Source organism: Squalius cephalus, assembly GCF_949319135.1.
Source record: "Squalius cephalus genome assembly, chromosome: 2".
Lineage (NCBI taxonomy): Eukaryota > Metazoa > Chordata > Actinopteri > Cypriniformes > Leuciscidae > Squalius > Squalius cephalus.
The window spans coordinates 22,208,836-22,221,595 of NC_137123.1; the positions used below are offsets into that span (position 1 = coordinate 22,208,836).

Genomic DNA, 12,760 nt, shown 5'->3' on the forward strand with positions numbered 1-12,760 from the left:
TTTCCATAAGAATGCTACATTTGATCACTAAATTAATGTCAGACATTTTTAAAGACCAAGGAGAAGTTGTTTTCATGGTGAAACCTCCAAACATTTGGTATCTCTGAAAAGTCCTGAATGTGCTCTTTACAGGACACCCAGGTTGTGTCATGTGACATGTATGACGTCAGAGAAATTCACTAAAAAATAATGTCCACTACAGTGGACAAAAGTCTATTCTTGGGTCCCAGGAGGCTATAATAATGATAATGATGAGTGATATGAGAGAACTACGGATGGATGGAAAAATAGAAAACCGCTACATAGTGAATGCTTCAATCTCTTAATTCTCTAAATAGTTCATAGCTCTAATGCTCATATTTGATCTGTCAGTGCTGGTGTCTGAAAAGAGTAAAGCCCACGCAATATGATATTTGCTTGAGTACAGTACACTACAACATTGGCTGTTTCGATAAAACAAGTATTGCCGAGTATATATGAACTCAGAGAGGCCAGACGTTTACTCAGAGCAAACAAATATGAGGAAAAGGCTGATGGCTCAAACGCTGACAGCTAAATCAAAGAGAGAAGGTCACAAGACTAATGCATTGTTCACTATAATGTATAGTGGATTAGTACTGATCTGTATCACAGATACATGTCTAAAAATGATACAAAACCACCTTGAACACAATTCACTCAGGGATTTCTGGTGTTGTATAAGCATAGCTGCTGCAGCTCTCTACAAAGTGTGTTTATAGGCAGTTTGTTACTGCACTGCCTGTGCTCCCATGAGAGATGACTCCATAGCTTCAGTCTCTGGTGATCAGCACTACAAATGAATGCACTTGCACACAGCTCACCCAAGCCTGAATGGCATAAACAACAGAAACCTATACAGCCACATGCTGGATGCTCAAAGCCAAAATGGCCGACTCCTAGGTTTCACCTAGGTTGATTATCAGAGGCTTCATAAACCAGGTGAGCTGATCCAAAATAAACAGTGTAGACCAAACCTAAAGTAGTTTAAGATCAACCCTCCCTTCTGAACTGTGTCCTCATAACACTATAAGCAAACCTCACCAACCCCATTGGCAAATAAAGACATGCTCTTGACTTGTATCCTCTTACCGCTTCAGTGGTTCATGTGTGTTAGAGAAGAGCTCAGTCTTTCTTTGTTTGATGTCCGTGGTCGTGGTGTTATCCCAAAGCAAAGGTTATGTAAAACACTTAAGCAGCACAGAGACAGACAGTCTGAGAGAAGCCCATGCTGGAAGAAGAACCACACCCACAGAGGAACATGCCAGCAGGTGCATCTCATTACAATATCCTGTCTACAAATGTTTGGAATCGCATGACAAGTGGAATGTCAGATGTTTCATTGGATAAGGACAACTTAGCTAGTTAACCAAACTAAAAGCATGTTATTTCTTATAAATTCTGGTTGACCTAGTAAGTTTTAAAGGAACAGTAGACCCAACATTTTTGTCATTTAGGCTACATGCTGTTGGAACACTGAAAACATTTTGGACACTGGAAGAAATGCGTCACAAGGGGCTGTCAAGCTCCAAAGAAGGTCATAAATCAACTATCAAAAATGTAAAATGGTGCGTTAACATCATTGCCATCAAAAAGACACTGGTTGGTAACCATGTGATGTTTCATTTTAAAATTCTGGAAACAAATGAGAGCTTTAGGGGAGGGTCAATGGGGACAGTGACTAGAGGACTTGGAATAAGTGATGTAATTTTGTGTTTATTTTGTCCTTTTTTGGAGATTGACAGACCAAGGTTACCATGCTATTGTTAACTAACACTAAATCTAAAACTATTCATTTCTTGTTAATCGAAATAAAGCTGCAATAAAATAAAATATAAATATTAGATGGAAAAACTTAAAACTTTTTAAAAAAGTTGATGTTGAAGTACTAAAGTTACTAAAATAAAATACATTTAAATATATAAAAAACTAATTAAAATGACAAAAGTACATAAAAAATTAAATAAAATATAAGAATAAAAGCTAATTCAAAAGAGTAAAAAAATACTGTAACGGTATATCATTAATACTAAAATAACTCTGTTGCTCAATATGGAGCATTGTGGTAAAAGCTATAAAATAAAGATTTAAACATGTGTAGCATATTACAGCAGCATACTGGATTGGCACAACATGAGGATTAGTAAATAAATAATTAATTTTTATTTTTAGGTAACTATTCCTGTAGGTGAAATACATTCAGCTTGTTAAACCTGACAGCGTATCATCACACAACCATGCGGATACTAGCACATATTCAGATGACAGATGCATTATCACATTAAAAACACCCCCTGATACATTACTACCAACAACACCATGCATCATAATACAAGTTCTGGGAAAACCAACAAAGTTCCACACAAACACTTCTCATATTCTCAGCACATGACATAAGAGGAACTTACAGATCAGCTCATCGCAGGAAACAATGAACCTGTAGAAACTTTCCATTTCCTCTAAAGGGATCTTCACCAAGCTCCTGCAGTTCTCCGGGGGCCGGAGCTGCGTCCCAGTCTCCTCCATCAGTATCATTTCACCTCCTTCACTTAGTCTCAATCTCTCTTTTACTGTCACATCCCGTCTGTCCTCACATTGCAAATATTCCCTCCCTGAAATATCTCAGTCTGTCTCTCCCTCTCTGAGACGCTGTGTCTTTCTCTCTCAGGTGTGAGCGCTGCAGTCAGGAACGTGACACTGTTTTATAATCACGCCCATGTAAAACACAGGTAACGCCCCACAACAAAGCCATTCTGCACACGCATGCAGTTACTCACTTGATCACAAACACACTACACATCTGTCTCTTATCTGTGATTTGAGAGGCAATGTCATAGCCATTTGCATTATCATCAGACTTTCAATAGAACACAAAAGAATACTTTTGGTTGCTCCTTTGGGTGCAGTTTACACTACACTGTTTTTAACTAAAAACTTTTTATGCGTTTAGGCCATTCCTTTATAGCCTGGAAATCCAGACCTAAATCTGAAAGATTAATGGTCTGGCATCGACTAATGAAAATCGGCCAGCTCGAGGGGTGGCACCAAGCATGCATTTGAAAATCTGGCCCGCCTATATCAGATAACCCGATGTGATTGGTGTAGCTCTGATACAAGGGCATAGTTAATGAGCATCATTACTCGACGCCAGAGTAAACTCACTGAGCAAATTCAAATTGTGCTCTCACGAGAACTCTGGATTTCCAGGGTAATTCCTTTACAGGACAATGCCGTTTTGGGGGCCTGAGAACGCAAACTTTTGAAAATGGGATTCAAAGTGCAAGCTTTTGAAAACGATACCATTATCGTCTCCGTGTAAACTACAAAAAAGTATTTGTGAAAACAGTGAGGTCATGCACATGGCTATTACGTGTTCAGTCTATAGGCGCGCAGTGTTTAAATGGACAAATGAAGAACTGTCAACAAATATCTAAAAATAATTAAATTAAGATGTGGATAGATTTGATAGTTTGAGATCTCTTCTAATGGTGTGTTCACAGCAAACGCAAAGTGTATATTCGCAACGCGTTACTCGCTCTAGATTACTCGCGGTCTGTTTCTTGATTTTCACATTACCTGCGCACGCGATTAAAAACTTTGAAATTTGTCAACTTGCACGGAAGACGCGATTGAGGCGAATATAGAGCTTTCACGGCAAACGCGTTGCCCAATTCGCGTCATTCGTGCCGCTCTTCATTTGAAATATAGTATCAGTTTTTTTCTCTAAAAATCATACAGTAAAAAAAAAAATTGGTTAGGTTCCATTACTCTAAGGTGAGCAACTATTTCAGATCTAATGGGACATTCCATGTCATTTTAAAGTCAAATACTGTTAAAAATGTACAGTTTTTTTGAAGTGAAAATAATTCACAGTAAATAATTTAAATATTTAAAACCAGAAATGTTGCTTACATATTTTTTAACCACAGGTCCCATTTTTTAATTTATTTTGTTATTTAAAAGTTATTAGTTGTTTTTTATGTAGAGTTTCAGCATGTCAGAATACTTCTCATAGCCTCAGAAGTCATTTCAAGGTCTCAGAGGTGAACCAAACACATGTACCTGATCGCGGGCTCTGCGTGTACCTGGTTCGTGTCCTCCCAGGTCTGTGAAGGAAACAGCACACCGTTTCCATTTCTGGCTATAAGGATATACTTCTCACAGCAAACACAAACACACAGGTAAATGGACCCAGCACCACTTCACAACTCTAACCGCTGTCCATTATACTTTGACCTCACGCAAACCGCTCAAACCTGAAGCTGAAGTTAACCATTACCAGACACCATTACAACATATACAGCAGGTTGCAGAACTCCACGTGGCTATGATTTATACAAAGAAAAGTAGAGCAAAATATGTCAGATCATCAAATATACCTCAAACTCTAAGTATGAGCAACAGGGTTATATAGTTAACAAAAACCAAAATCATAAAAAAACATTTTAATTACTTGAAATAGAAAATAAATGTTAACTGAAATAAAATAAAATATAAAATTATTTTATTTCAGCTAGTTGCCAGGGCAGCATTTCTCATTTCATTTAGTTTAACTTAAACTGAAATAAACTATATAGAAACAATATAGACAGTAACTATAAAAAAAACAAAAAACGATTGCTAAAATTAAAATGGGAAATATAAATATAAAAACTAATAATTCAAATTCAAAATATTAATAAAATGTTAACACTGTCTCAAAAATGGTACTAAAATAACATAAGCAATTGTTATAGTGACGCTTGCCTTAAAAGAACAATACACACAGGCAATCACTGGAAAATTGGACAACTGGTGCTAGATGGGGTGTATAAACTTCATATTCTAATTATAAAAGACTTTGAAGACTATATGCTAAAGCTGGTCTGAGATCAGTCTAAAAAGATGTGGTGTCTGAATATGACAAATAATGAAGTTCAAAATAAACTCATCTGCATAGCGCTGATACAGAACAAAAGAGTGTGACAACATAACAAGGATGCTAGAGGAGTCGTTTCATATTAAACACACAGAAAGTCAAACATCAAAGAGCAAATACACACAGACACACTGAGACTTAAGCGGCATCCTATTAAGAGCAAGAAGCAGACACAGAGAAGCTTAAGATCAGATTTACTCACATTTCAGGATGTCAGACATCTGTTCCACTGTCCTTGTCAATGCCTTGTTTTTGAGTGTGTATTCCCTAGTCTGTCCACTGTATTCTGTATGCAAAGCAATGCAATGCACTTCTTCAGTTTGTTCCGAGTTGGTATGTGTGTGATTATTTTTTTGAGAAGTTGAGATGATATGCTATTTGACAATATTTATACGTCTCTTGTGCCATGCGTGATCCCTAAATATGCCAGTTCAGCTCTGTGCTGAGACGCACATTGGTTTACTGTGAAAACAAAACTTTAAGCACAAAGTGTCTGAGCGAGAGAGAGAGAGAGAGAGAGAGAGAGAGAGAGGATGTGTGTCAATGTGATCTGGGCAATGGGCCATCCACATGCATCTCAATGATGAGAGAGAAATCCCACAAGGAAACCACCTTTCAACTTCACACACACACAAATAAATGGACAAATATTCACTTAAATTGACTTAAAAATTCAAACGTATACATTTCATTTCATCAGACTTTTTGGGGTCACAGTATGTTCAAGAAATAGTTAATCCATTCTGTTCATCATTTACTCATCCTCATGGCATTCCATACCTGTGTGGCTTTCTTTTTAAAAGGAGATATTTGAAAAAATGTGCATGTAGATCATTTCCATGCAATTGTAATCAATAAAAACATAGCCAAGTCTGATGGTGTGGAGGAGCCAGCTGGACCGGTTGGGAAGCACTCTCCAGGCTTCCACGAACCGGGCCGGGGGGACCAGAGGCACCACAGACGTACCCGGGGTGGGGCAGCGAAGTGGATGACAGGGACCCGGCCGAGGGCGGCCCAAAGTGGAGTCTGAGTACGGTTCAACACTTACCCGTCTCCACATGTCGGCAGGGGGTTCGTGAGAAGGCGTAATCGGGGTCCTCGAACCGCACCTGGCTGCCGGCTGGCGACACAAGAGGGGGCTGGGGGTGGCAAGGCTTTACGGGGTTGCACACCGCCAGTCTGGCCCTCTTGGGACCCAGGAACAGAGGAATTTGCTCTTTCTTTGAAAATTCGGGAACAGAAACAGACACAAAACAAAAATTCTCCACCCGGCCCTCCTCCGGGGGAGGGAGTGGTTCAGTCACCATCTCCCGGAGAGCTCGTTCCTCCATCCCTGGGTGGCCCGTCTCAGGGACGTTTGTGGCCTTGGCAGCGCCTGAGGTGGGCTGGAGCTTTCAGGCTTCAATGCCTTAAATTTAAAACCCCAAATGCTTAATTTTTTAAGTCTGAAAGCTTCCGTTCTCATTCATTGAAACTGCATGAAAAAGTTCAACTGGTACATTCTTCAAAAATTCTGCAGTTGCACAGAAGAACGTCATATGAGTTGGGAATGATATGAGGGTGAGTAAATGATGGCAGAAGTTGAATTTTTGCTTGAACTATTCCTATAAATGTCATAAAGAATAGTCCTAAAACTGAATGATTCACAAACTAACAGACTCAGTCAGCAATTTCCATCCTGTTTCCTCAGCAAAACCATCTGAAAGCAGCTACGCCACACATGCACACAATGATATTCAGTTCTCTCACCGTTCCAGTCCCTCCAGGAGCTCTTGCGGCTGAAGGTTGTGAAAGGAGAGAAGGGGACTCCCTGTAAGACTGTAGCCGATAGGTTGTAGAGGAGCTGGGTCAGTCGAGACAGGATCCGCTGTGGGGCGTCCTGGCCCTCCTGAAGAAACTCGTTCAGAGACATTTAAACTGGTCCCTAAACCAGTCTCAACAGGTCTCGGCTCGGCCTGAACCAGCCCAAAACCAATTCAGATTGATCCACATTCGGTCCAATGCTAAAAACAGTCCTGCAATCTGAACTAAGCAAGACCAATAAAATCCCAAGCCAGGACGATCTGATCCAAGAGAATGCCGGGAAGACTACAGCAGCCCTGGTCTCAAAGGGCTTCCTCTGTCAGATGGGAACCGCAGAGAGACACATTTCGGACCTCCTGTCTGTAAGGAAACAACCCCGGCATTCATGCAGGCTGTCGCAATAAACACACGTATTCTTGCAGAGGAGAGAAGAAGAGTGGAAGAGAGGGGAGGGAGAGTTTTAGCACAAATCCCCTTCTGCTCTGCTAATTACACTCGGACACACACAGACTCACACACACAAGCATACGTAGACTCTAATCTCCAGCATTCTTGTGCGCCACTTAGGGGACAAATTGACTAACTTTTTCTAAACAGAAATAAAACCTCTAAATGAATTTGAACCTTTTCAAAACATATGCTCTACAAACAAATTCTTAAATACCAAATCTGAGAGTTAATTGTGGTACTAGGAATGAGAGGGTAGTTGACTTATCAGCTTGTGATATAGTAAGATGTATAGGTGAGTGTGTGTTTACTTCTGGGAACAAATCTGACCAGAAGTAAGCTAAACCTGACAAAAGATAGATAGATAGATAGATAGATAGATAGATAGATAGATAGATAGATAGATAGATAGATAGATAGATAGATAGATAGATAGATAGTTCTCTCTCTACCTCTCTCTCTCTCTTTGCTCTGATTCTCTCCTTCTTTCACCCTTGTCACTGTCTTCAGAGAACACAGAGAAAAGAGGAGAGAGGGAGAACCCGCCTGCCAAGGTTTGGGCAAAGGCTTCCACAGCATGTAATTTAGGCCTCTAGTTTTCATCCTATTACCACGGTGGAAGTAACCCTACAGAAGAAAACAGCCTCCTCTTGAAAGGCAACAGAACCCGTTACCACAGCAACCCTCAGACACTCTACAGTATTTAGAGCCAATAAATACAGAGATAATAGAGGTAAAAGTGTATAAATTATGATGTAATATCATAAAACACATTACAGATTAAAGGCTGTTAGTATTGTATTTTACGCTTCCGCTTGTGGCTAACCTGAGCTGGAACATCAACGCTTTTTAGAGCCAATCAAAAATAATGTCACTGGAAAAACATCTACCGTACTATACTGTAAAACAAAAACTAGATCGATGATTTGATGTTGGCTTGACAAAGCATGAATAGTTTTAAAAGCTTGAGATTTTAAGGTTGAATTGTCAGATAGACAGAAAGTAAGTCAGATGGAAACAAATTCCTTAACAACAATTTGTTGATTCCTTAACAAATAAAGGAAACAAAATAAAATCTTAAACAGACCATTAAGGCCCGTTCACACCAAGCACGATAACTATAAAGATAACGATAAAGATAACTATATATGAGTCCACACCAGCGACCGATAACGGCCTTTTTATTCTAAGCACGCGCGCGCCCGGATGATCCTGATCCATTTTAAATGCGCGAGACCTTTAAATTAGAGTGGATTCTGATTGGCTGTCAGTGTTATAGTTGTGGTGTGAACTCTGTTATTCTTTAATATGGAGAACGATTTTTAGAATTATATCTTTATCGTTATCTTTATAGTTATCGTCCTTGGTGTGAACGGGCCTTTAGACTTCCAAGAAACCATATAAAAACCAGTTCTGTCCCTAAAATCCTTTTGAGACCCAATTAGACCTTATAAGATCACTAAGAAACCACATCAGACCACCCATTATGAAAATTAACTATGGTTTTATTATGGTAAAAGTAAAGTAACCATGTTTATTGGCGGATTGAATATCATTTGTATAACCACAGTTTTACTACAAATACAATGGTTAATTTGTGGTTACCATGCTAACTATACCTAACTATATCAACCATGTTTTTGTTTTGTTTTATTTGTAGTAAAGCCGTGGTTAAATTACATGTTTCTATCTGCCAGATGTAGCTACCATGTTTTATTGTTGCTAACCTGTTTCTAGCATTCTTTAGCATTTTCTTAACATGTTGCTAGGATGCTTTAGCATGATGTTAGTACGATGCTAGCATGCTTTATCCCATCCCAAGTACAATGCTAGCATGTTCACACACTGCTAGCATGTTTTAGCATGTTGCTAGCATGTTTTAACACAATTTCAAAGGCTGCGCCCTCCAGAGGCCACATCGAGGTATTTTATACCTCAGGAATAACAGTCCATTTATAATTGTTACTTTTCTGAAATAAGACATCCTCGATGACGTATGTCACCGACAAATGTGACCTCAGAAGGACGCAGCTTTCAAAATGAGACTCAGCTATTGCTAGCATGTTGCTAGTATGTTTTAATGTGTTGCTAGCATAATTTAGCACATTGCTTGGACGTTGCTAGCATGTTTCTAACATATTTTTGCATGTTTATAGCATACCGAGTCGGATCATCCTGAAGGTCTGTGCCGAGTTTGGACGAGCTCTAGGACGAATTACTGTTAGAAATGTAATATGGCTAAATAGATGAGCTTTGTCAAGCCAACATAATTATTCGCAATATATATGTTGCTTTCAATAGAGAAAGATGCATTTGCTTCAGTTGTGTCACTGAATTGTGTATAGCTGTGTGTAGCATTCACTCAAAAATGAAAATACATTTAGACAGTAATTACAAATCAGATCTGTGATCACTTCCTAATCTAACTGTCACTGTGCGGGGAGATGCGATAAGCTAGATTTGCACAATGGGTGACATTTAGAGTGCAGACGTTATGTCATGTGTGAGTGTGTGACAGAGAAATTGTGAATATGAGCAGACAGCTGTGGGCCAGCATTAGCTCTTTGGCTAGGCCAAGTTTTAAACACCTAATAAACACTAGCAAGTTCCTCTTGAGGTTTTTTAAGGCACAAAATGGCGCAGCCGAGAAACAAAGGTCAACATAGTGGACAAAACTGCTAGCGTGGTGGTCACACACAAACACAAGCATATTCCAAGTCGGCATTTCAACATTTGTTAATGGGTGAATCAACTCGGTTTTGCAAATTGAATCAATGGTTGATGTATCGCAACATTGGATTGGTGTGGGCTTTCTATTTACTTCTACTGTTTTTATACTGAACTAATGATGTTTTCTATCCCTTAGCGCTAAACCTATAACTTTACAATAATCTTTCTGTATTTTTAGATTTCCATAAAGACACATACATGTTGTACAAAAATGTTTACAGCTGTTTGGTCCGCACAATAGCTGGAATCATATATTCACTCCAATTCATTTAAAACAAAATAAAAGTCTAATAAATGAATGCTACCTCTGCTGGTTATATTATAACTGGGAAGAAGCTTAACCAATGATAACTCATTTTGTAGAGCTTCAGCAAATAAGTGAGTGTGGGAACATGCGCAGGTTGTGAGTGTGAGTGTGAGTTCACCACTGTGTAAACAGTAACATGTATCTTTATACACCAGAACACTAAACAAGGCCAAAACCTATTGACTAAAGGATGACCCATTTATAGACATATAATATTTTTGAAACACCATGAATGTGAGAAAGGGTGTTACTACGCTTTGTGTGTTTGCTGCTTCATTGTGCCGGTGTGTGTTTTCAGCTCACTGCCAGTGGCAGACTGCTCAGATTTAGGGAAATAGGACTAACCGAATTCCTCAGAGAATGGGAGGAAGAAGACATCATAAAAACACTGATAGGGTTACTCATCACAGACATAAATGAGAAAGAGCAAGAGAGAATCTACAATTAAAAAAAAAAAAAAAACAGCCTAATTCTAATTCTAATTCAGTTTTCAATTTCAATTCAATTTGCGCATCACTCCGGGTCAGTCCGTGTATGTTGCATTCATCAGTTTTTTTTATTTAATACTGAAAGCAGAAATATGAGAATGCCATGCCTTTTTCAAAAACAAGAATGTGTAGTTTTTATGCTTTAAATATCCGTGCAACTATAGCAGCGTATGACTATTATTCTTTTACATGGAACTGAGGAAGAACTAATGAAGGCACGGTTTGATCGTTGGTCGACCAATAAGTGGAAAGGGGCATTTCATGCCTGTCCTATATGTATATGCCTGTCCTATATGTCCTAAATAGAATATTCAAGCTGTTTATCCATTTTCTATCCCTGAACGTAAAAAATAAAAAAATAAAAATCAAGCTGAATTTATGCTTTTTTGGGAAAAACAAAACAAAAAAGCCACCATTTTCTCATTCTTCTGCTTTCAGTATATAAATATATATATATATATATAAAAAATGAATGCAACATACAAAATGTCTAGTTCAAATGTCAAAAAATCTAATTCAGAATTTAATTCTTATTTTAAAACAATCCCAAATACCAATTTTATATTCTAATTGAAGTTCAAATATCAAAAGGTTCATTCAGACTTCAAAACTCAAATTCAAAAAGGCATATAAGTGATGCCAATCAACAGCAACAATTTTGAGCAACTAAACATAAGAAAGATTAACATTACAGCTGTTGTGGTTTCAAACGTTGGAAGGATTCATTCAGAGGTAAAATCAATACAACTCGTTCTCAGCAAATATTTACTAAAGCAAAGGCAAACTGAAGCTGCAAACAACCTTGAGCTACAGTTCCCATCTTTCTCCCAATACCACTGATTCACACACACACACAGCTCCTCCTACCGATTTTCTGTACGATAACAGTGAGTCGTCTGATGAGCTCCTCCAGAGAGTCCTCTCCCATCTTCACCCATAGGATCATGATGAGCAGGACACAGAGAATCAGGAGCAGCGGAGGCACGCAGCACTGCTGTTCAGGAGAGAAGGATTCTGAAGAGGGGAGAGAGGAAGCCGTCTCGCTGCTTAAACCAGCCCTGCTGCTGCTACTGGAGATGCTGGGGAGAGAGAGAGACAGAGAGAGAGAGAGAGAGAGAGAGAGAGAGAGAGAGAGAGAGAGAGAGAGAGAGGTGCCTCAGCAAAGCAGCAAGGATGAGACAGCAACACACTGACACACATACACACTCACGCTCTGCATCAGCCATGCTGAGTCAACACACACACACACACACACACACACACACACACACACACACACACAGGTAAGCGAATATGAGTGATTTTAAGGGCACTACATGATTCTATGGCAGCAATGCATGCATAGACTGTGAACATGCATGTGCTCATAAGCAATTATGCATAACTGTGTGTGTGTGTGTGTGATATGTCATATTCATTTATTATCCTCTAACAGCTAGAACAGAGTCTGAGATAATAACAAATCACATGTGAAAGACTGCAGACACCTGAGGGCAGTGCTTTATAAATCATCATTAAGGTCATGAAAGGACATTTGGGTTTATTCTGGGTTAATTCAGTTATTTTTGATTTTGGTATGTTGTGAGCATATTTTCATGAATATTAAATAGCTCACATTCTTTCCTACTGTTTAAAGCAAATATCTGCACAAAGAACCATGGATGAGTTTAATGCTGCATTACCTGTATCGTATCGTAGGTCTACCTCGAGAGGAGCCCAGATATTATCCGTAGTTTAAGGAACATGAAGACATCGCCATCTTGTGCTCGAGAAGCAGAGTTACAAGACGCATGACGTTGGCGTTTCCGTGGAGAGGGTCATTATTGCCAAATTAACCACCACGATAGATCCATCCGCCGCTTATGATGCGACCACTTACCAAATAAACACATGCATATAAAATATTAACTTGTTTTGAAATTGTTTAATCTTACTTGTAGATTAGCCTTACGCTAAATTAAGAAAAATACAGTTACAGCTTTCCTATCGGCCTAGCAACAAGATGAACACTGCAACATTAATACTATTATTAATCTGCAATCCAAGTTA

General features: G+C 38.9%; 1 protein-coding gene across 6 annotated transcripts in view; it reads right to left on the reverse strand.

Moving 5' to 3' along the window:
- mcf2la (mcf.2 cell line derived transforming sequence-like a) overlaps window positions 1–11,728 on the reverse strand; it is a 75,404-nt gene extending 63,676 nt beyond the window's left edge. For 4 of the 6 annotated variants that reach the window (XM_079861958.1, XM_079861956.1, XM_079861953.1 and 1 more), the window contains exon 1: window positions 6,686–7,218. In XM_079861958.1, the coding sequence (XP_079718084.1) occupies window positions 6,686–6,848 (163 nt within the window). In that variant the 5' untranslated portion in view covers window positions 6,849–7,218. Of the gene's footprint in view, window positions 1–5,138; window positions 5,209–6,685; window positions 7,219–11,578 lie in introns of those variants that run through there. The other 2 variants (XM_079861961.1, XM_079861959.1) reach the window with 2 other exon arrangements.
- Between the last annotated feature and the right edge of the window lie 1,032 nt (window positions 11,729–12,760).